At 48.8% G+C, this 22500-nt stretch overlaps 1 protein-coding gene across 1 annotated transcript in view; it reads left to right on the top strand.

The window, feature by feature from the left end:
* The window catches only part of dock8 (dedicator of cytokinesis 8), a 93995-nt gene that overhangs the window by 28724 nt on the left and 42771 nt on the right, over positions 1-22500 (top strand). The window contains exons 9-30 of the mRNA XM_084457323.1: positions 1709-1858; positions 2272-2352; positions 2655-2814; positions 3178-3311; positions 7925-8018; positions 8202-8364; positions 10757-10880; positions 11494-11564; positions 12055-12199; positions 13930-14031; positions 14171-14266; positions 14876-15110; positions 15532-15693; positions 16481-16665; positions 16834-16929; positions 17350-17445; positions 17678-17827; positions 17949-18062; positions 18377-18532; positions 19058-19194; positions 21345-21508; positions 21904-22055. Coding sequence (XP_084313449.1) covers positions 1709-1858; positions 2272-2352; positions 2655-2814; positions 3178-3311; positions 7925-8018; positions 8202-8364; positions 10757-10880; positions 11494-11564; positions 12055-12199; positions 13930-14031; positions 14171-14266; positions 14876-15110; positions 15532-15693; positions 16481-16665; positions 16834-16929; positions 17350-17445; positions 17678-17827; positions 17949-18062; positions 18377-18532; positions 19058-19194; positions 21345-21508; positions 21904-22055 — 2967 coding nt within the window. The remainder of the gene's footprint in view (positions 1-1708; positions 1859-2271; positions 2353-2654; positions 2815-3177; positions 3312-7924; positions 8019-8201; positions 8365-10756; positions 10881-11493; positions 11565-12054; positions 12200-13929; positions 14032-14170; positions 14267-14875; positions 15111-15531; positions 15694-16480; positions 16666-16833; positions 16930-17349; positions 17446-17677; positions 17828-17948; positions 18063-18376; positions 18533-19057; positions 19195-21344; positions 21509-21903; positions 22056-22500) is intronic.

The following is a 22500-nucleotide window of genomic DNA, read 5'->3' as shown; positions in this document are numbered from 1 at the left end:
TAGTGCTAGCTAATCGTTTAGCAGCCTACAATTTGACAACAGTGCACGCCGAGGGAAACGGTTGTCTCATTTCACTAGTGCTCTAGCAAACGTTGATGTGAAGCTAGATACCCCCGCTTCAGTATGTACACCAAAGAGTTTAGAATAACTACACCAGTCATGTGGTTGAGCACTTCTATCACATATTTCACATTGTCAAACTTGACAGAACATTTGAACATTTTAAACAGAGCAACAACAAACATGTCATGGGTGCAACCATTTTTTTCTTTATTTAGGAGGGGGGCAAAGTTAATTCTAAACTGGTGAGTAAAACGTTTACGAACTACAGAGAAATATCACCAACATGTATAATCAACATAAAAAAAATATTATTAATAGATTAATTGCCTACAGTTAGGGTGGCAACTGGGGTGGCAAGGCATTTTTCTGAGGTAAGCAGATGCCACCCCGTGCTACCCCGTAGAACCGCCACTGGCTGAGGGTTTACAATGACTTGCTACTGGCTACAGACTCTGGGGATGATGCTGTTCTCATGCTCTTGGATCTAACGGCTGCTTTTGATACCATTGATCACAAAACTCTCATTTCTTGTTTAGAACATTGTGTTGGTATCAGGGATACCGCGTTGGATTGGTTTAGATCCTATTTGTCTGAGAGATGTTTTTCTGTCAGCCTGGGTGATGTTGCTTCTTCCTCTGCCCCGCTGTCCTGTGGAGTCCCCCAAGGGTCTATTATTGGGCCCATCCTCTTCTCTCTCTACCTTCTCCCCCTAGGACTTATCTTCAGAAGACATAACATCTCCTACCATCTTTACGCGGATGATTCCCAAATTTACATCCCAGTGAAAAGGACCAGCACCAGCCCCTTAGTACCTCTTGTTGAATGTCTTAATGACATTAAGGCATGGATGACTCAAAATGTCTTGCTCTTAAATGAGAGCAAGACAGAGGTCATAGTGTTCGGTCCTAATACCTGACGTCATACTGATTAGCACCAGGTGTTCTCTGTCATCCTTGGATGTAGCCTTTATAAGGTGTGTCTCCCCATGCTTGTAACAAGACTGTGATGAAGGCTACGGCTGAAACGTAAAAGTGGAGGCTCAGATTATCTACTCACTTTGGAATCATCTAATATCCCGGTTATGGTTTCAACATGATATTACATTTCCACAACATGCATAATCAACTGATCCATGATTTTAGCTTCAGACTGATACCAAACGCGGCTATACAGATTAAGCATCATAGGATCCGTTATTTATAACACACAGTACAGTTGGATTACCAATACAGTGCATCACACAATACAGTAACTTTGTTCACCGGGCTTATTCATGTGGTGTTTGCATCACATGGTGGAGATGAAGCAATTTTACTTTATTCAAGAAACAAGGCAAAGGATGGAATTTCCTTTGTTTCACTGTGTGAGTGTCTGTGGAATGTGGCCTGGCCTGTCGCAGGGGGATGGGGGAGAAAGGGTGTATTACTGTAGGTCTGAGGAGTCCTTATCAGTTGTCTCCACATTCCAACCTTCCAGTGAGATGGTCTCACAATATTAGTAGAACTGTTTTGTCGTCAGTAGACAGTAGAACGGCGTCATGTCCTACACCACTACACGTGTTTGTGATAGCAGTATGTGTCTGACTCCGTATTCTCTGTTCTCCCTCTAGACTATACTGTACATTTTCACGATTGTTTCTTGACAGATATCGGAGAACTTCTACTGCGACCTAAACTCTGAGCAGTTCAAAGGGTTCCTGAAGCCCCACACTCCCCACGTGGACCACTCCACCCTGTCCAAGGCGGCCATCTTCTCCATCACCTACCCCAACCCAGACATCTACCTGGTCATCAAGGTGCAACACGCCTTCACACACACCGTGTCACACATACACACACACACACACACACACACACTCAGCTAAGCTAGCAGACCTCGGTCAAATAGTATTTGATATCTTGACAAAGAGCGTTTGCCTGGAGTGTCAGGTGGGTAGGTTTTTTGGTGGGGGGAGTCGCCCGCTGGTTCCATTGTGCTTGGCAAGGTCTGCTCTGGTGCCTTTTTCTCCATCTGAGTTGGCGTGAAGGTGATATGCCCCCCCCCCCTCCCCACACACACACACACCTGTACTGAACCATGTTATTAAGATACAGTAATGAACAGTGTGCGTGTTTTGTTTGTGTGTGTGTGTGTGTGTGTGTGTGTGTGTGTGTGTGTGTGTGTGCGTGTGCGTGCGTGTGTGCGTGTGCGCGCGAGTGTGTGTCCCAGATAGAGAAGGTGTTGCAGCAGGGAGAGATCAGTGACTCTGCTGAACCTTACATGGTCATGAAGGAGAGTGACTCAGCAAAGGTAGTGTCCCCTCCCCCTCCACACACACACACACACACACACACACACCCCAACTAACTTTAAGGTTAAATGTGAAAGTGAGGTCTGTGAAATTACCCTCTTTGTCTTAGTAAGCGATACTCGGTCATGACTGTTTCTGGGTTGTGTGTGTGTGTGTGTGTGTGTGTGTGTGTGTGTGTGTGTGTGTGTGTGTGTGTGTGTGTGTGTGTGTGTGTGTGTGTGTGTGTGTGTGTGTGTGTGTGTGTGTGTGTGTGTGTGTGTGTGTGTGCGTGTGTGCGCGCGCGCGCGCGTGTGTGTGTCAGAACAAGGACAAGCTGGAGAAGCTGCGCGGCCAGGCGGAGGCCTTCTGCCAGAAGCTAGGTCGGTACCGCATGCCCTTCGCCTGGGCCACCGTCAACATCATGAACGTCATCAGCACGGCCACGCTGGACAGAGACGCCACCGACTCTGACGCCGTCAACGGTGTGTGTGCATGTGTGTGTGTGTGTGATCAGCTGATGCTAATGAGCCCTAGGCCTCTTCCTCTTACTGCACTGACTGACCTACGGAAGGAAGGTCACTTACTTTTCCTTTCCTCCTCCCCCTCTCCTCTCTTCCCCCTCTCCTCTCTTCCTCCTCTCCCTCTCCTCTCTTCCTCCTCCCCCTCTCCTCTCTTTCTCCTCTCCCTCTCCTCTCTTCCCCCTCTCCTCTCTTCCTCCTATCCCTCTGTTGTCTCCCCTCCCTACCTCCATTCCCTTCTTCTCTTCACTCTCCTCCTCTCCACTCTTCATCCTTTCTTATCTTCCTCCTCCTCTCCTCCTCCTCCTCCTGTCCTGTGCTGTCCAGGGAGGTCTAACAGCATGGACAGGAGAGGACAGTTACCCAGGAGGAACTCTGAGCGCTTCGGCTCTGTGGAGGACCAGTGGAACCTGTCTGCCTTCAAACCTGCCACCATCACCATCAACACCTTCTGCAAGCATGTCAGCACACACACACACACACACACACACACAGAGATGCATACACACACACACACACACACACACACACACAGAGATGCATACACACACACACACACACACACATATATATATATATATATATATATATATATATATATATATATATATATACAGACACAGAGGCATACACATGCACACACTTATTGAATAACTAGCTGTACTATCTCCCTAAGTCTGGCTAGTCTTTCATTCATTACATAAGCTGAGACCAGGCAGACAGAGAGACAGACTGGCAGAGAGACAGACTGGCAGAGAGACAGGCAGACAGAGAGACAGGCAGACAGACAGGCAGACAGAGAGACAGACCAGCAGGCAGACAGACGGGCAGAGAGGCAGGTAGGCAGACAGACAGAGAGACGGATGGACAGACAGCTCATGTATAAGCTCATCCAGGCAGCATGTGACACAGTGTCACGTCCCTCGTCCTGTTCCACGTTCTCCAGAGTCTGAGTCATGGACTACAGGGACCAGGTCAGTCCTGCTAGAACCTGGGGAATAGGCAAGGCAAGGCACGTTTATTGGTATAGCACTTTTCAGCAACAAGGCAAATCAAAGTGCTTTATGTCGAAGAGTAGGCTACTGACCTATCGACCTCAAGGTGATGGCTTATTATGTGCCTCCCTACCACGGCTTATAGAACCTCACCACCAGGTTTTATTGTTATCCGTGGCTCATGAATCTAATAATATGTTATTGCATAAACTACTGTACCATCACATGAGACTTTAACTTTAACTTTAATCAGTCACAGCCTTTCTTAAAATGCTTCTCCAAATTCTCTCTCCCAAATGTGTGTGTCCTCCAATGCGCTCTCTCTGTCAGAGCGGTGCCACTTGATTTAGACCTCTGTTCGTGCTCACAGCTCAAAGGTCAACTCCTCAGTGTCAACTCACACACACGCGCTCCTCTTCAACCTCCCTCTCCGGAGGAAAGGCCCAGGTTAGACCCTCTTTAGTCCACCTGGGTGGACGGGCCTAATCACCCTGCTGTAAGACCTTTAAGCTAAATGTCAATCATCAATTCAATGACTCAAGCAAGATATATCAATACTCACCAAACCAATAAAGGCAAGGAGAAATTATCTGATGCAAGAGTAAAATATATATAAAATTTATATAAAATTTGGTGTTATACATAAGTTATACAGATAATCCAGTTACATGAAAAATACAGGTTACAAAAGAAAAACATGAAAGAGAATAGCTCCCAGGTCTCCAGCCTCTGACTTCCTCCATTCCTCTGTTGATGAAAAGAAGTCTGACTTCCTCCATTCCTCTATTGATGGAAAGAAGAAGGTCTGACTTCCTCCATTCCTCTATTGATGGAAAGAAGTGCCTCTCCCTCCTCACGAGCTGTTTTTTGAACCCCCTTCCAGGAGGGCAGGGTGTTGACGTCACGTCTCTTCGGATGAACACAGTCCTTTTCTCCTCCCTGGCAGATTAACAATCCCTGCATTCAACATCTTATCTCTCTCTCACCCATAGCAGGACATTAATACTTCTACTTTAAGTGATTACATTTCGAATAAATTATATTCAACTCTAAGCAGCAGGGCCGGAGTGGGACTCATTTTCAGCTCTGGAGTTTCATGCCTCAGAACGGCCCACTTTAGTTCGCAACCGATTACAGTACCTTAGTATTTTTAAGTCTGTAATAGCGCACTCACTGTTCATCAGTCCCTGAGAAGACTCGCCCTTTCACACTGCCTTCAGTACTGGGTCCTGCCTCTTCTTCTAACAAAACAATTACCATAATTCTCAGCAGTCTCCCCTTTTGTTTTTATATAGCTTTCTGATCAAGTCAAGCCAGTGTCATTAATGCAGAGCTGAATCATCTGGTATCTTATCTAAGGGCATTTTACATAGAGCAGGCTTACTCTACACCGCTCTTCTCATAATATTCACTCCATGATCAATCCTACCTGCCCACCGGAGGTGCTGCTGAGGTGCTACTGCTACAAAACAAAGTTTATCACACTTAGCTAGTTTATCACACTTAGCTAGTTTATCACACTTAGCTAGTTTATCACACTTAGCTAGTTTATCACACTAAGCTAGGTTATCACACTTAGCTAGGTTATCACACTTAGCTAGTTTATCACACTTAGCTAGTTTATCACACTTAGCTAGGTTATCACACTTAGCTAGTTTATCACACTTAGCTAGGTTATCACACTTAGCTAGTTTATCACACTTAGCTAGTTTATCACACTTAGCTAGGTTATCACACTTAGCTAGTTTATCACACTTCGCTAGGTAGAGTTGGTGTTTTCTTGCAAATAATGTACCTTTCTTTCTTTTTTTTAAATCAATGTTTATATTAACTTTATATGCCATAATATCACACAATTGACTTCATAAAATTGCACTGCTTCTAGCTAACGTTAGCTTAGTGCTAGGCTAGCTTACCTGCCTCGTCCTCATCATTTGGCAAGCTTGGTTTTACAAAGAAGAGCTCAGTTTGGTTCACTTGGCCTCATCAGCTGCAAGAGCTTTCCTTTTCTTGATTATTGCCTTTTCGGCGCCATCTTTTATCTTTCTATCCATTTTTTAACTAACTAACTAGCCCTGGCATGCTAGGTCTGGCACAGATGACGATTGGATAGGATTGAAGCATAGTTACGTCATCCACCAGGCTTCTCGGCGCGCATAAGCTGCGAGAGCAGGCAGGGGGGGCCGGTGTCGTGCCCAGAAACTTCTGCACTGCCAAAAATGGGGTGCAGTCATTTTTTGGCAGGGCAATCGTTTTTGGCCACGACACCGGCCCTCGCGGCCGAAAAACCAGACCGGCCCACCGGGAAAACTCCTCCAAATCCTCCCGATTAGCCACACCGGGCCTGCTAAGCAGTGTTACTAATTGATTGCATCTTCTACTTTTAAGCCTGTTATTCGTATCTTTACACACTAAATGCTGTTGTTTCTCAGGCAGTCCTTCCAACACAGCTCCTTTGATTCCTGCACTTCTGATAAGTGCTAGGCCTGAGCCGGATGGGGGGGTTCTTATCACTTTCCCAGAGCTAGCCGGGCCCTTGTCAGTTCCATTTGTGTGTGGACCATTCATTATTCATCCATCCGTTTTTTAGAGGGATCCGCTTATAATATTTATTACCACCTTTCCGGCCTGTCCCAGGTGCTTGGGCCGGATCTGCCCCTGTAGGCCTCTCGTCTCTCATGTCTGACGCTTAATAATAATAATAGATTTATAATAATAATAATAGGTTTTATATAACGCTTTTCTAATTACTCAAATACACTTAACATAAGAACACTCACAAGAAAGGCTATAAGCAAAACTACAAAAGGGAAACACATTAAGAGAAGAGAGGGGGTGGAAGATGGTGGAGCAGGATGGTCAGATGTCGTAGGTGATCTTGAAAAGATGGGATTTGAGTTGACTTCTAAATGAGGGGAGTGTGTCAGAGTTCCGTATGGCAAGGGGCAGGGGGATCCGGAAGTTAGGGGCGGCAATGGCGAAGGCTCTGTCCCCCAGGGTGCGGTACTTGGTCTTTGTGATGGGGGTGAGAAGGTTTTTATCTGCGGAGCGGAGGCGGCGAGTGGGGGGGTGGCGATGGAGGAGATCAGTCAGGTATGAGGGGGCAAGGTTGTTCATGGCTTTGCAGGTAGTGAGGAGGATCTTGAAGTTGATGCGTTGCTGAATGGGAAGCCAGTGAAGTTGACGCAGGATAGGAGTGATGTGTTCTTTGGAGCGGGAGTGGGTGAGGAACCGGGCGGCCGAGTTCTGAACATATTGTAGTTTTTGGAGAACAGTGGAGGGGAGGCCATAGAGGATGCTGTTGCAGTAGTGGAGTCTGGAGGTGATGAAGGCGTGGATGATGAAGACGTGGATGAGTGTTTCGGTGGCTGAAGAGGAGAGGGTGGGGCGGAGGCGTGCAATGTTATGGAGGTGGAAAAAATATGTTTTGGTGACGTGGTTGATGTGTGACTTAAAGGTTCCATGATGATGCCGAGGTTTCTGGCCAGAGGGGAGGGAGTGACTGAGTGACCATCGATGCAGAGTGAGAAGTTCTGGGAGGAAGGGAGGATGGATTTTGGGCCAAAGATGATGATTTCCTTTTTATTGAGTCTTCTGGGCCTAATGTGCCAGCCCTTGTGCACTTGACAGTCCACCTCGTTCCTGACTGGTGGTCAGGATCACTACACTTTACATGAGACATTAAAGGCATAAAGACAAAGTGCAAGGAACACATAAAAGGTCATATAAAACGAATAAGTCTAGAGTGGCGCCCTGCCATCTGTCAAGACCACATCTTGCAGCCGGCAGCAACATTTCACTGTGACTGTACACTGTACATTACACTGTACATTACACTGTACATTACACGTGACGAATAAAGAATCGGAATCACCCGCAGATATTCACCACATAGGACACTTTGACATGTACTGTAAGCATGTACTGTAATTTAAGTCACAAACCCAGAGGTATCCTGTGTTGACTTAAGCTGTGTGTGTGTGTGTGTGCATGTGTGTGTGCGTGTGTGTGTGCGTGTGTGTGTGCGTGTGTGCGTGCGTGTGTGCGTGCGTGTGTGCGTGTGTGTGTGCGTGTTTCAGGAGGGTGACCGTCTGAGCGATGAGGACATGTTTAAGTTCCTGGCGGACATTAAGAAGTTCTCCTCCCTGCAGAGAAGGATCAAGACCATGTCAGGTGACCTCTCAACCCCCCAATGACAGCCTAGGGGTGTGTGTGTGTGTGTGTGGGGGGGGGGGGGTGGGGTGGGGTCTGTGACCACAGCACTCGGTGACGCAACAAGTGACTGAATGTCTGTTCCAGCCTAATGTGCATTTAATATATAGAACTAATCTCTGGGTATGTTTGTTCTGTGCGAAGGTATCATCAGACTGGACGTAACCCCGTTCCACGAGAGCCCCGCGGCCTGCCTCTCCACAGAACTCATCCCCGTCAAGCCATTGGCTGAGAAAAACATTCGGCCAATCAAAGAAGTGCTGGAGTTCCCATCCAGAGAGGTGTTTGTTCCGCACAGCACCTATAGGTGAGTGTACACGCACACACACACACACACACACACACACACACACACACAAGCACCTTTGGTCTATGTATAACAGCATAGGTTAGGCCACTTGCTCAATCCATTCACCTTCATCTCTGCTCTGAGGAGCACCAGGAATGTCCTTGTTAGGTTTCCCTCAAATCCCCATCAGATACACATGAGAAACACAATACAGATCACCTGGTGGATACTAGGTCTCACACACACACACACACACACACACACACACACACACACACACACACACACACACACACCTACTCTCTAAACCCTAAGCACTTGACTTGTGTGCTCAGATGCACACCACCTATCTATTGATTGTAAAGAGATTAGAGTTGAGCGCCCAAAGATTTGGTGCCATGTTCACATTTCTTTCACCTCATGTGAACTTGATTGCAGTGAGTCAGACAGAGGGAAACCTGTAAACAGTGACTCAGCATCCAGGAAGTGCAAACGGGTTAACCTGGTGCTTTTGGCTACAAGTAACACTCTCCATGCTCACCGGCGGCCACATGACTGGTGGTGGTTTTTCTCGTTATGGCTTTGACATTATTCCTGGTTTTATGCAAGCGATTAACATTGTTATGTTTGTGTGATTATCTTGTGTGAGGTATTTAAGCACTGGCAGTTACATAGAGCCAACCACTTCTCATACACTTCATATACACTCTCAAAAACAGTGCTTATGTTGAGCCTAACTTGTGGCAACAAGCCTGTTTCAAGGTAATGGTACATTAGCCTTCCCCACAAGCTGTTTGTCTGCGATGACGCCTGTGGAGGGAAGGACTTAACATTTATTTCACATTCCAGAAAGGAATGCCAGGCTGTATTAGACTGCAGGTAGAGACCTGTGTTTCAGTGTGACCTGTGGTCACATTCATTCTGAAGCTGTACAGAGGGCGCCATCTAGGGGCGGATCACTGAAGTCATCTAGGGGTGGATCACTGAAGTCATCTAGGGGCAGATCACTGAAGCCATCTAGGGGCAGATCACTGAAGCCATCTAGGGGCAGATCACTGAAGTCAAATAGGGGCGGATCACTGAAGCCATCTATCAATCAATCAATCAATCAAAGCTTTATTTGTATAGCGCATTTCATACCCAGAGGCAACACAATGCGCTTTACAGAGAACAAGGGAGGTGGGCATACGACCCACTCTCTACATATTCCAGAGGGAAGCAAAAAAACAGTAATCACCCGGGGGCCAGATAAGTGAGCTGTAAAAATTCTTCCCTGACCCCTCTCAACAAGGCGATCGAGCAAGCTCCTGGAATATGTTTGTCTACCGGCTAAGAACATTTATAAAGCAATACATTACATTAAATTACATTTCAGAGTGAGAGAGGCTTAAAGCATCATAGGAGAGAGAACATTCTACGGACATGCTACATCATCCACAGCAGACACAGGGGTATCTATCGGACTTCGGGAGATCTGCTGGTGACAGTGGGGCATCCACTGGACCTGGTTAGAAGATAGGAGGGAGAGAGAGAGGCACTAGGGAGAGGGAAGGCAGAACAGGGTTAGTAGCACACAGAGCCATAAAAGCAACACGGATATTAAAACAGGCAACCTGGAGCAAGCTCCTGGAATATATTTGTCTAACGGCTAAGAACATTTAAAGAACAATAAATTACATTAAATTAAATTTTCAGAGCAAGAAAGGCTAAGAGCATCAGGTCCAGGCCTAAGCCGGATGTGGACTGATGTGTGTCTCTGTGTACGTGTGTATGTGTGTACTAAATACTACGATATCCACAGCTCCACAGCTGACACTGGACCTGGTTAGAAGGTAGGAGGGAGAGAGAGAGGCACTAGGGGAGGCAGAAAACGGTTAGTAGCACACTGAGTCATTGAAGCAACACAGCAGTCAGAACAGAACAAGCCTGTTTCAGGGTAACCAGTTTCTGTACACTACTTGATATACATACAGTGCATAGCAGGATAAATACCAATGTATACAAAGGATTCACAGGTAGGTTTGAGGCTGCCTTTCTGTGTCTCAAGGTCCTAGCTAGTGATTGTAGGCTAGGTCGAAAAGGTACATCTTGAGGTCTCGCTTGAAGACCTCCGTTGTTTTGGCCCTTCTTAGGCACTCCGGTAGGGTGTTCCAGAGGTTGGGGGCATAGAAACTAAAAGCTGCCTCTCTCTAGGGGCAGATCACTGAAGTCAGAGACTCAACACATGATATCTGATGTCCTGTAGTGACTTGAATGTCCTCTCTCTATCTTGAATTTCCTCTCTCTATCTCACTCTCTCTCCTTCTCTCTGCACCCCCCCCCCCTCTCTCTCTCTCTCTCTCTATCTCTCTCTCTCTCCTTCTCTCTGCACCCCCCTCCCCTCTCTCTCTCTCTCTCTCTCTCTCTCCAGGAACCTCCTCTTCGTCTATCCCCAGCGGCTGAACTTTGTCAACAGGCCAACGTTGTCGTCTGCACGGAACATCACCGTCAAAATCCAGTTCTTGAGTGGTGAAAACCCCGGCGGTGTGCTGCCTGTGAGAGCTGCTGTTCCTATGCACGCACACACACGCGCGCGCGCGCACACACACACTGATCACTTCAACATAATGACACGTTGTACGGGCATAATGACATAATGTTGTTATTGTGTTTATTCCGTTGAGAGGATGCGTTCTTTCACAAGCGTCTTTGACGTCATCTCTGCCTTTCTCTTTAAAGAGGCGCCGCTGCTTCCATACGTGTCCGTCCATCAGTCTGTGTGTGTATGTGTCCGTCCATCTGTCTGTGTGTGTGTGTGTCCGTCCATCTGTCTGTGTGTGTGTGTCCGTCCATCTGTCCGTGTGTGTGTGTGTCCGTCCATCTGTCTGTGTGTGTGTGTCCGTCCATCTGTCCGTGTGTGTGTGTGTCCGTCCATCTGTCCGTGTGTGTGTGTGTCCGTCCATCTGTCCGTGTGTGTGTGTCCGTCCATCTGTCTGTGTGTGTGTGTGTCCATTCGTAGCATGAGATTTAGACCAATCAGGAGTAGCCAATACCGTTGCACCCCAGCAGAGGGCAGGAGAGATTGATTATAAACCTGCACCGCTTACTTCACCACCTGGGTGTGGTTTTAACACTGAACCGTCATCTTGTTCCCCTCTCACTCCTCAGGTCATTTTTGGGAAATCGAGCGGCCCTGAATTCGTTCAGGAAGTCTACACCCCGGTCACCTACCATAACAAGCAAGTGGACATTCATTCATTCAGCGTGTCTGATAACACCTGAGCTGTCTGTCAAACACATTCACTCAGTCTAACGTTGGTCCCTGTCCTGTCCTGTCCCAGTCTAACGTTGGTCCCTGTCCTGTCCTGTCCCAGTCTAACGTTGGTCCCTGTCCTGTCCTGTCCCAGTCTAACGTTGGTCCCTGTCCTGTCCTGTCCCAGTCTAACGTTGGTCCCTGTCCTGTCCTGTCCCAGTCTAACGTTGGTCCCTGTCCTGTCCCAGTCTAACGTTGGTCCCTGTCCTGTCCTGTCCCAGTCTAACGTTGGTCCCTGTCCTGTCCTGTCCCAGTCTAACGTTGGTCCCTGTCCTCTCCTGTCCCAGTCTAACGTTGGTCCCTGTCCTGTCCTGTCCCAGTCTAACGTTGGTCCCTGTCCTGTCCTGTCCCAGTCTAACGTCGGTCCCTGTCCTCTCCTGTCCCAGTCTAACGTTGGTCCCTGTCCTGTCCCGCAGGTCTCCAGACTTCTACGAGGAGGTGAAGGTGGCGTTGCCGGCGCGTCTCACAGAGAGACACCACCTGCTGTTCTCCTTCTACCACATCAGCTGCCAGCAGAAGCAGAGCCAGGCGGGCAGCTGCCAGAACCTCATTGGCTACTCTGTGCGTCAGAACTGCTTCCTTTCTTTCCCTCCTCCAGTAGCGACCTGATAGCAAACGTCGGCCATCTTTTAGGCTAGCTCTGCGGTTTAGTTTGGTTCGGTCGTGTCTTTTCTACTTCAAAAGTCACTTCAGTCTCAATCAGATGTGCATGACAGACATCCTGTCAGTGCCCAGAGAGTTGAGGGAGCCTTTTAAAGGCCAACGCAGATGAAAATCAAATTTTCCAAGCTGAAAATCAATTCAAGTAGTGCTATGCCAATGGCAATAAATAAATCACTCACTACATGACCCCCCCCCCCCAAAAAAATCCTTTCAACCCTGCAGGCCACAGAGGTAGGGTAGAATAGGCCTGGCTTCCCGTGTGTCTCCATGGCTGACCCCCAGCCTGTCTGTCTGTCTCCATGGCTGACCCCCAGCCTGTCTGTCTGTCTCCATGGTTGACCTCCAGCCTGTCTGTCTGTCTCCATGGCTGACCCCCAGCTAGGCTTGTCACGGTTGTCGGTGTTACCGGTGTTACTCGCTGTTACGGCACACACACCGTGTATTCACCGAGTCATTACTTTAACACCGCCACACCGTTGTGTTCCACACCCACCATAGTTTTAACCTATTTAGCGCCCACTCATCAAACTCAAACAAGTGTCTGTGATCTGCCCCTCCGCATGCACACACAGCACAGAGCGGAGTCTAGAGGAGTCCGATTTCACTTTCAATTCACGTGAAGAGAGTAGGGGGGGGGTGTTATGGCTACAGCTCATGGCTAGCTAAGGTTAGCGTAGCCTAGCTAACGTTAACAGCTAAACTAGCCACGGAGGAGTGGCCGTTGCCATTAGCTAACTGGCTAGCTTATTCTAGCAGCCTATTCTCTCGCCTATTCTAGAAGCGTTCTGTTCATAACAACAACGATTTGCGGAATTTTGAGATGTATGCCTCCACAGCTCGCCTGCAAATGTGCGACCAGACCAAGGCAAGACATAAGCATTAGGCTACTTGGTCCTGTGCCTCCCTACAACCAGAACCTGCCCAAGCCATATAGTTTTTCAACACACTAGGAATTTCCTTCGGGCGTGGTGCATATTCACATTAGACTATGTTGAAAAACTACATGGCAATAAAACAAACCCTGACTACAAAGAAGCACAGGACCGAGCAACGTTCATCCTACCCCACTCCGACCACGCACCCGCAGGCAGGCCGCGGAGACATACAACACCAAATTCAAATTGGCTACACGACAGGGCTGTTCAACATAAGGCAAAGGACTAAAGATTAAAGTGACCGCTCTCTTATTGTAGGCTAGACGGTGTTACCAGTAATACCGGTGTTGGGTTTAGGCTATCAGTCGGTGAGAAAAAATCCACACCGTGACATCCCTACCTCCAGCCGGTCTGTCTGTCTCCATGGCTGACCCCCAGCCTGTCTGTCTGTCTCCATGGCTGACCCCCAGCCTCTCTGTCTGTCTCCATGGCTGACCCCCAGCCTGTCTGTCTGTCTCCATGGCTGACCCCCAGCCTGTCTGTCTGTCTCCATGGCTGACCCCCAGCCTGTCTGTCTGTCTCCATGGCTGACCCCCAGCCTGTTTGTCTGTCTCCATGGCTGACCCCCAGCCTCTCTGTCTGTCTCCATGGCTGACCCCCTGACCCCCAGCCTGTCTGTCTGTCTCCATGGCTGACCCCCAGCCTGTCTGTCTCCATGGCTGACCCCCAGCCTGTCTGTGTCCCTCTCCTCAGTGGCTGCCCATCCTGAGCAGCGCCAGACTGCAGACGGGTCAGTACTGCCTGCCCATCGCGCTGGACCGCCTGCCGGTCAACTACTCCCTGCACTCGCCTGAGGTAGGCGCTCACGAGCAAGCTAGTCACCCGGACACTGCCTCCTGTGTCATAGAGGTGTAAGGAAGGAGTATATAACACACACACACACACACACACACACACACACACACACACGCTGACTGAGTGTGTCCGTCTGTAGAAAATCCCCAGCCAGGTTCCCCCAGTGAAGTGGATGGAGGGTCACAAGGGAGTGTTCAACCTGGAGATACAGGCCGTGTCCTCCGTACACACTCAGGTGAGCTAGGCCTCTATCACACACACACACACACACACACACACACACACACACACACACACACATACACACACAGGCACACACAGGCACACAAACACACACACATACACACACACACAGGCACGCACTCACACACACTTGGACGTGAGCACACACACACACACACACACACACCCACACACACACACACACACTGTCTCAGTAGAAGCTTTTAAAAAACAGTGAAAAACCCACCTATTTAAGCAGGCATGTGTGTAAGTGTGTTCCGTAGTGTTCCGTAGTGTTCTGTGTGTTTTGTTGCTCTGGAGATGTTCAGCACTTTGGTCACCCTCGGTTGTTTTAAATGTGCTTTATAAATAAAATTTGAGTTGAGTTGAGTAACATGCAACCTTCTCTGCTGTGTACTATGCTTCATCTCTGTTACAAGATCTTCTCTGGTCTTCCTCTGGCTGTGTTGTTCTTGGGGGGTGATGGGCGCTGCTTCTCTGTCTTCTATCATCTCTGTGAAGCACTGTGTGACCATGTCTGAGAAAAACGCTTTATAAATAAACTTTACTTACTTACATTAACGGACTTCTACTTCTTGTTCTCCCCCCTCCCTCGTCCCAGGATAACCACCTGGAGCGCTTCTTCATGCTGTGCCACGCCCTGGAGGGCGGGGCCTCCTTCCCGCTGCGCGTGCGGGACGAGAAGATCCCGGAGAACAAGCTGGAGCACGAGCTGAAGCTCAGCATCATCTCGCTGTCGTCCGCCCGGCTGGAGCCGCTGGTGCTCTACCTCCACCTGGTGTTGGACAAGCTCTTCACACTCATCATGCAGCCCATGGTCATCGCGGGCCAGACAGGTGGGCGGAGCCTCGCTGCTTCTAGATGTATTCACGGCCATCTAGCATAGGAATCTCCAGACGTTCAGAAGGGACAGATCTCCCATTGTCTGGTATGGCGAGACTAATATTTATCTAGCTTTAGACCAGACCGGTTATCTTTGGGGTTCACAGTTAGCTGTTCAAAGCTTAACCTTGACTTGGTGTCCTCAGAGAGCTGGGTAGCTGGGGCCCGTGCCCAGATATTAAAATACACTGTCTTTTTCTTTTGTGTTGGCTCTCTAGCCTGATGTTAACGTCTATATGGTGTGTGTGTGTGTGTGTGTGTGTGTGTGTGTGTGTGTGTGTGTGTGTGTGTGTGTGTGTGTGTGTGTGTGTGTGTGTGTGTGTGTGTGTGTGTGTGTGTGTGTGTGTGTGTGTGTGTGTGTGTGTGTCGTTGTAGCTAACCTGGCCCAGATAGCGTTCGAGTCGGTAGTCTCCATCATCAACAGCCTCCACAACAGCCAGGAGCTGACCCGGGACCAGCTGGGCAGGAACGGCCTCCTGGCCACGTACCTGTACTGGGCCTTCCGTCTGCCCGACGTCCCCAGAGACGTCCCCACAGGTAGGGACCGCCCGCTGGTCACCGGGGGACACACGGCCACACTCAGGGACGGACTCTGTCATTAGTATTCAGCTGTATCAGTTTCTACTTCATTGCGTATCGGCACACCTGCACGCAAATAGCCTGCTCCTCCAAACAGCCAATCACGTGGCTGCAGGTCAATATACAGCATAAAGCATGTAGATATGGGGAAGAGGTTGGACGAGTCAGGCGCGTGATCTAAGCCACTGTGACCGTGGTGTGATTGCAGGTGCTGGATGTGGTGGTTCTGGCACCTCAGAAACGGAACTCCTGGGATTCTGACGCGCTACCGTTTGGGTACAGCTGATAGAGCACGGGCCGATCAACCAACCCATCCGTCTGTGGGTGAAAACGCTTCGTTAACCAGAGAGATCAGAGGAGAATGGCCAGACTTGTTCAAACCAACAGAAAGGCCACAATAGAAATCCCCCCCCCGCTCAACAACAATTTATTATTCATAATCGGAAAGCCCACTCATTTCACGTTTACAAAACTAAACTGAAAGTGTTCCATCTCACCGCGTCGGCGCGTTGCAAGATCACTGGTCTGATCTGCAGTGTCCTGACTGGGGCTCATTTCCTGGGGTGATTTCCCCAGTCCGGCCCTGCTGACCACTGAGTGGATGTCTTGTAGTGACCTTTAATCTCTTGAAAGACTTCAGACTTCAATATTATCTGGTTGTGTACGTGGTCACACTTTCAGGTGTGTATACTGAATGATTCCTTTGTTCTAATGGATTATTGACGTGGTTCCGGTCCGGCTGTAGGCCCGGGTTCTGCGCTGCCACCCGTGGAGAACAAGTACAGCACCATGGGCCGGGCCTCGGCCGCCACGGTGGGCAGCGTGCTGCTCCAGTCCAGGGTCCGCAGCAGCAGCAACCCAGACATCCCGGCAGGACCCGCCCCCTCCTCCGCTGAGGACACAGAGGTCAACAACATCCTCTCCTCCAGGGTACTCACACACACACACACACACACACACACACACACACACACACACACACACGCTCTGTCTTTCTCTCTATCTCTCTCTCTCCATTCACCCTATGAAACCCACTGTGTTTCTGTGTGTGTTTCTGTGTGTGTGTGTGTGTGTGTGTGTGTGTGTGTCACCCCCCAGGGCTACAATAACCCAGGAAGCCGCATGTCCACCTACGTGGACGTGAACAGCCACCCTCAGAGCCCCACATGGGGCACCAGGCCCTCCAACAGGAAGGTGAGACCACACAGAGACCCCCTGAAGCGCCGGAACACATCCCTGTCATACCAGTGGCCTCCACAGGGGGGCAGTGTGACTCTAACCAGGCCTTAGGCTGACCCCCTTCCCGTGCTGAGCTAAATCCAAGTGCTATGACTTCATAACTCCTTCACTGATACTCCATCATCTTCACTGTCTTTCCGTCCTCCATGGCTGCCATGTTGTGTTTAGTCACACTAAGCTGAGTGTCTGTTTTCTCTCTCTAACCCTCTAACCCCTTCTCTCTCATACAAAATCAAATGTATCAAATGGCATGTAAAATAAATAAATACATAAACTCTCTTTCTCTCTCTGTCTCTCTCTGTCTCTCTCTCCCTCCCTCTCTCTTTCTCTCTCTCTCTCTCTCTCTCTCTCTCTATATGTCTCTCTCCCCTGTAGCAGTTCCATGAGGAGCTGTCTCTCCAGATGGTGGTCAGCACGGGCGTCTGCAGAGAGAACGCATACAAATACGCTTGGTTCTTCTTTGAACTGCTGGTGCGTGTGTGTGTGTGTGTGTGTGTGTATGTGTATGCGTGTGCGTGTGTGTGTGTGTGTTTGTTTGTGTGTCTGTGTCTGTGTGTGTGTGTGTGTGTGTGCGTGGTTGGAATTCTGGTTCTTTGAGTGTGTATTGTCTGCTTTGGGGCCTAAAAGAACCATGTATTCTTTGTGTGTGTGTGTGTGTGTGTGTGTGTGCGCGCGTGTGTGTGCGCGTGTGTGTGTGTTCCAGGTGAAGAGCATGGCCCAGCATGTCTCCAAGCTAGAGAAACAGGACACGCCCCGCCGGAGTCGCTTCCCAGACCGCTTCAAAGATGACATCATCACCATCGTCTCCGTGGTTACCGCCGAGATCGGGACCATCCTGGTCAAACAGCAAAAGGTAGTCATGACGATCCGATTGAACGACTACCTATCTGAATTCAGACTGGGCTGTTTCATTGTGTTGTGTGAGCTTAGCGTTGTTGTTGATGTTGTTGTTGATGTTTATCTTGATGTTCCAGGAGCTGGAGCAGGCTGAGAAGGTCAATGTCAGTCTGGCCTTCTTCCTCTATGACCTGCTGTCCCTAATGGACCGAGGCTTTGTCTTCCAACTGGTCAGGAACTACTGTAACCAGGTAACCAGACCATAATTTTCCACTGTGACTAGGTAACAAGACCATTATGTGCTATTGTAACTAAGTAACCAGACCTTAATATACGACTATATCTGTAGCCTTCCCACAACATACGGTAGTGTATCCTGTAGTGACTACTGTGGTCAGAGCCTTAGTTCCTACTGAATGGATGACTTGTGTGTCATGGTGCTGAGCTGGAACAGAAGCTCCAGATCCATGATGATGCTCTCTACCGGCTCACACTCTAATAACCTTGACCACATGCCCCGCCATGCCCCCCCCCCCCCCCCCCCCCCCCTCTCGTTGGTTTCCAGATGTCAGCAAAGAGCGTCTCCATGCCGACGCTGATCAGCATGCGCCTGGAGTTCCTGCGGATCCTGTGCAGCCACGAGCACTACCTCAACCTCAGCCTGTTCTTCACTAGCCCCGCCTCCGCGCCCGCCTCCCCCTCCCCCTCCGTCTCCTCGCAGGTCAGCACCTCTGTCACTCAGCAGCTCATTGGTCAGCCCTCTGTCACTCAGCAGCTCATTGGTCAGCACCTCTGTCACTCAGCAGGTCATTGGTCAGCACCTCTGGCCGGTGAAGTCTCATTGGTGTGTGTGATGGAACATTAGATATTTTCTTACCTGGGGGTGGGGTTTAATATACCAATGGATACTTCTGGTTCTCTCTCTCTCTCTCTCTCTCTCTCTCTCTTTCCCTCTAAATCTCTCCCTCTTTCTCCCCTCTCTCTCACCCTCCCTCACCCCCCTCTCTCTCTTTCTCTCTCCCCCCTCTCTCTCTCTCTCTCTCTCTGTCTCTCCCTCCCACTCTCTCTCTCTTTCTCCCCCCCCCTCTCTCTCTCTCCTCTCTCTCTCTCTCTCTCTCTCTCTCTCTCTGTGTGTCTCCCCCCCCCCTCCGTCTCTCTCTCTCCCCCCCTCTCTCCCTCCCTCTCTCTCTCTCTCTGTCTCTCCTCTCTCTCTCTCTCTCTCTCTGTCTCTCTCTTTCTTTCTCAGAGCTCCAGTTCGTGTAGTTTCCAGGACCAGAGGATCATGGGATTGTTTGACCTTTCCCAGGAGTTCAAGCAGCAGCATTACCTCACTGGGCTGCTGCTGACCGAGCTCAGCGCCGCGCTGGACATGGAGTCAGAGGGGTCAGCACACACACACACACACACACACACTCGCTCACAAATCAGGGCTGAAAATTAACACCCGCCACCCACCAATGGCGGGTAAAATTTAGATTTGGCGACTAAATTTCGGAGGCTATCCGCCACGCTGGCGGGTAAATGTTTGTACCAATAGAGTCATGTAATAAATTATGCGTGCAATGTCGCCACATCCATGCCATAGACCGGCGTTCTGTTTGTTGTGTGTTGCACTTAAATAGCTCCCCCGCTGCACCAAATAAAGTTTTCAGTCACATGACTGTTGCGGAGCCTCACTCACTAGGAGAGACTGGTGACGCGAGGCTACTTGCGCACAGAAAATCTTTCCCATTTACCTCAGAGGACGCGTGCTGCTACAGTCGACACCTACAGTAGATGTGTACCATCCTGTCTCTTCCATAGCATACCAAGCCTCTCAGAAGGGATGTCTTTGATCGCTTGTCATGTAGCTTATAAACTCTGAAGACGGTACTGGTTCCTCCTTGACTGACTTCACTGGTCATCCAGCCATAGGCGTAGTTTTAGGTATGGACGCTATGGACATGTCCATACCAAAGCCACGGAAACACGAATTGTCCCTAATACAGAGTGAAAACTGTAGTTTTTAATTACCATTCACAACTTGCGAAAGCAAAACGGTTGGGAATTAAGGCCAGGTTGACAGCTGCGTTTAGCAAGCTATCCAATCAACAACGTACAGTAGCCCACTTTCCCTCCCTCGCCTCTGTGACCCAGCGAGGGCCTCGCGAGCTCAGCAGCTCACAGCACATCGAGCATCGACTGTCGGCAACTGCGGGAATTTTGATTAAGCAGAAGTAAGATTGAAGTTATTGAACAATAGGGAATACAATATGTTGACCGACAATTATTTTTCTGTACATGGTTGTATCAATGATAATAGTTTAGTTTGCGTCCTACTAAATGCCTATGTAAACTGTAATGTTAGTGCTAGATGGTGGTGCAGCTAGTCAGAGCTGTACGTATTAGCTATAACGTTAGGTCTCGTAACGTTTGCTGAGGCAGAGATAAGGTGCTGTAATGTTGTCATAACAGTTGTCTTTAGCTAGTAATAAATCAGTTTTGGTAAAACCGTTGCAAACTCCTAGGTTTGAGCAATGACTAGCTAGGGTCACTCGCCCACTGAATTGCATAACAGGCTAAACAAACGAGACGAGACGTCTGGTTTGTTTATGCAATTCAGTCCAAGTCCAGCGTAATTATGTTCATATTTCATATGCTACACAGTAGGCTACACGGAAAAGAGTGTTTCATGTCTGCAAGTAGTTTGATATTGTCAATCATTTCCCTTTTATGACCAGAAAAAATAAGACAAAAATGGACATTAGAATTTTTTGGTTCAAAGCAGCAGAAAGGCAGGATCAGGAGAGGCAGGAGATGCATCAGGGTTACAGGTGAGATTATAGTCTGACTATAAGGTTTTGTGGATAAACCTTGTCATTCGTTGTCACATTGCCCAATCAGTGGCGACGGAAATTAATCTGATTCGGCCACCACCCAGATTCAATCCAGACTACGTGAAACAACAACAACCTATTGTGTCCCTACCAAAGCTCAAATCAAACCTACGCCCCTGCAACCAGCTCAGGTTTAACTTTACATGATGACAGGCTGTGAATATGTTACAGTTTATGTATTTTGTTCATAAACACAAAGACCATGAGGTTAAGGCTTGGATAATTTATATCTCATATTTGTGTAGGGTTAGCTAGTTATGTATAATTCTACACCGTGGAAGTGAATGGAAATGAATATTTGAATTTATATGAATTGCAATGTTTCTAGGAATCGAATTAAACTAATTTATTTTACATTTTACTTTGGCCTCTTCCTTAAGCATGTATTCAACATAATACTATTATCTGAATGAAAAGTACTGAAACAGATGTATGTGACAAAAAAAGGCAATTTATTATTTTGGCCGGTAAAAAATATACTTGGCCGGTGGATTTTTTCATCTACCAGTCCCCTTGGCAGGTGAGCCAAAAAGTTAATTTTCAGTCCTGCTCACAATAGACTGATCATTTGTGTGTGTGTGTATGTGTGTATGCGTGTATGCGTGTGTGCGTGCATGCGTGTGTGCGTGCGTGTGTGCGTGTGTGTGTGTGGTCCAGGGGTAAGGTCCAGAGGAAGGCCATCAACGCCATCTACAGTCTGCTGTGTGCCCACGACCTGGACCAGCGCTGTGACCGGCCAGAGGTCAGGGCCAAGATGGCCGCCCTCTACCTCCCCCTGGTGGGCATCATCATCGACTCCATAAACTACCTGGACTTCACAGGTACGGCACACACACACACACACACACACATACACACACACACATGATTGATTGATTGATTTTATTTATTTTTAAGACAGGGACAAGGTACAGTAGACATTTACCCTATAGAATAGGGAGAGATGCACTGTACAAGGTTATAGCTAAACAGCTAATTTCCACCTGCAGTCCCACACACAAACATACACACACGCGTGCACACACGTGCACCACACACACACACACACACACACACACACACACACACACACACACACACACACACACATAATGCATATACACACACACAAGCTCCCACATATGAACACGCACACATATATATCACACACTCAACCACAGGATCCTAACCACTGTGTGTGTGGTGTGTGAGTTTTGACCCTCGCTTGTCTCCGTAGTGTCTGAGTCCCGGGGCGGGAAGAACAAGGTCGGGGGAGCAGAGGACGACCTCGAAAACATCACGCCCATCAATCAGTCTGTTGCCATGGCGATCGCCGGGAACCCCTTCAACACCTTGGCGAGGAACGCTCTGGTTTCCATGGCGTCCGTGGTAAGTGGGCGGGAATGAGGCCTGATGGTAATGACAGTAATAATTACTCACATTTAAAACTGCTTAGCTATGTCAAATCAGGGGTGTTATGCCTTTGACCCAGACACTGTGTGTGTGTGTGTGTGTGTGTGTGTGTGTGTGTGTGTGTGTGTGTGTGTGTGTGTGTATGCGCGCGCGCGTGTATGTGCGTCCGTGCATGTGTGTGCGGTTGTGTGGGTGTGTGCGTGTGCATGTGTGTGCATGTGTGTGTGTGTGTGTGCATGCGTGTGTGTGTGAGTGTGTGCATGTATGTGCGTCCGTGCATGTGTGTGCGGTTGTGGGGGTGTGTGCGTGTGCATGTGTGTGCGTGCATTTGTGTGTGTGTGCGTGTGTGTGCATGCGTGTGTGTGTGAGTGTGTGTGTGCGGTTGTGTTGGGGTGTGAGTGAAAGAGAGAGAGTTTATATG

The sequence above is a fragment of the Borostomias antarcticus genome (genome assembly GCF_949987555.1).
Source record: "Borostomias antarcticus genome assembly, chromosome: 23".
NCBI classification, from domain to species: Eukaryota; Metazoa; Chordata; class Actinopteri; order Stomiiformes; family Stomiidae; genus Borostomias; species Borostomias antarcticus.
Note: the sequence above shows the minus strand (reverse complement) of the source record. Positions and strands in the feature narration are given on the sequence as shown.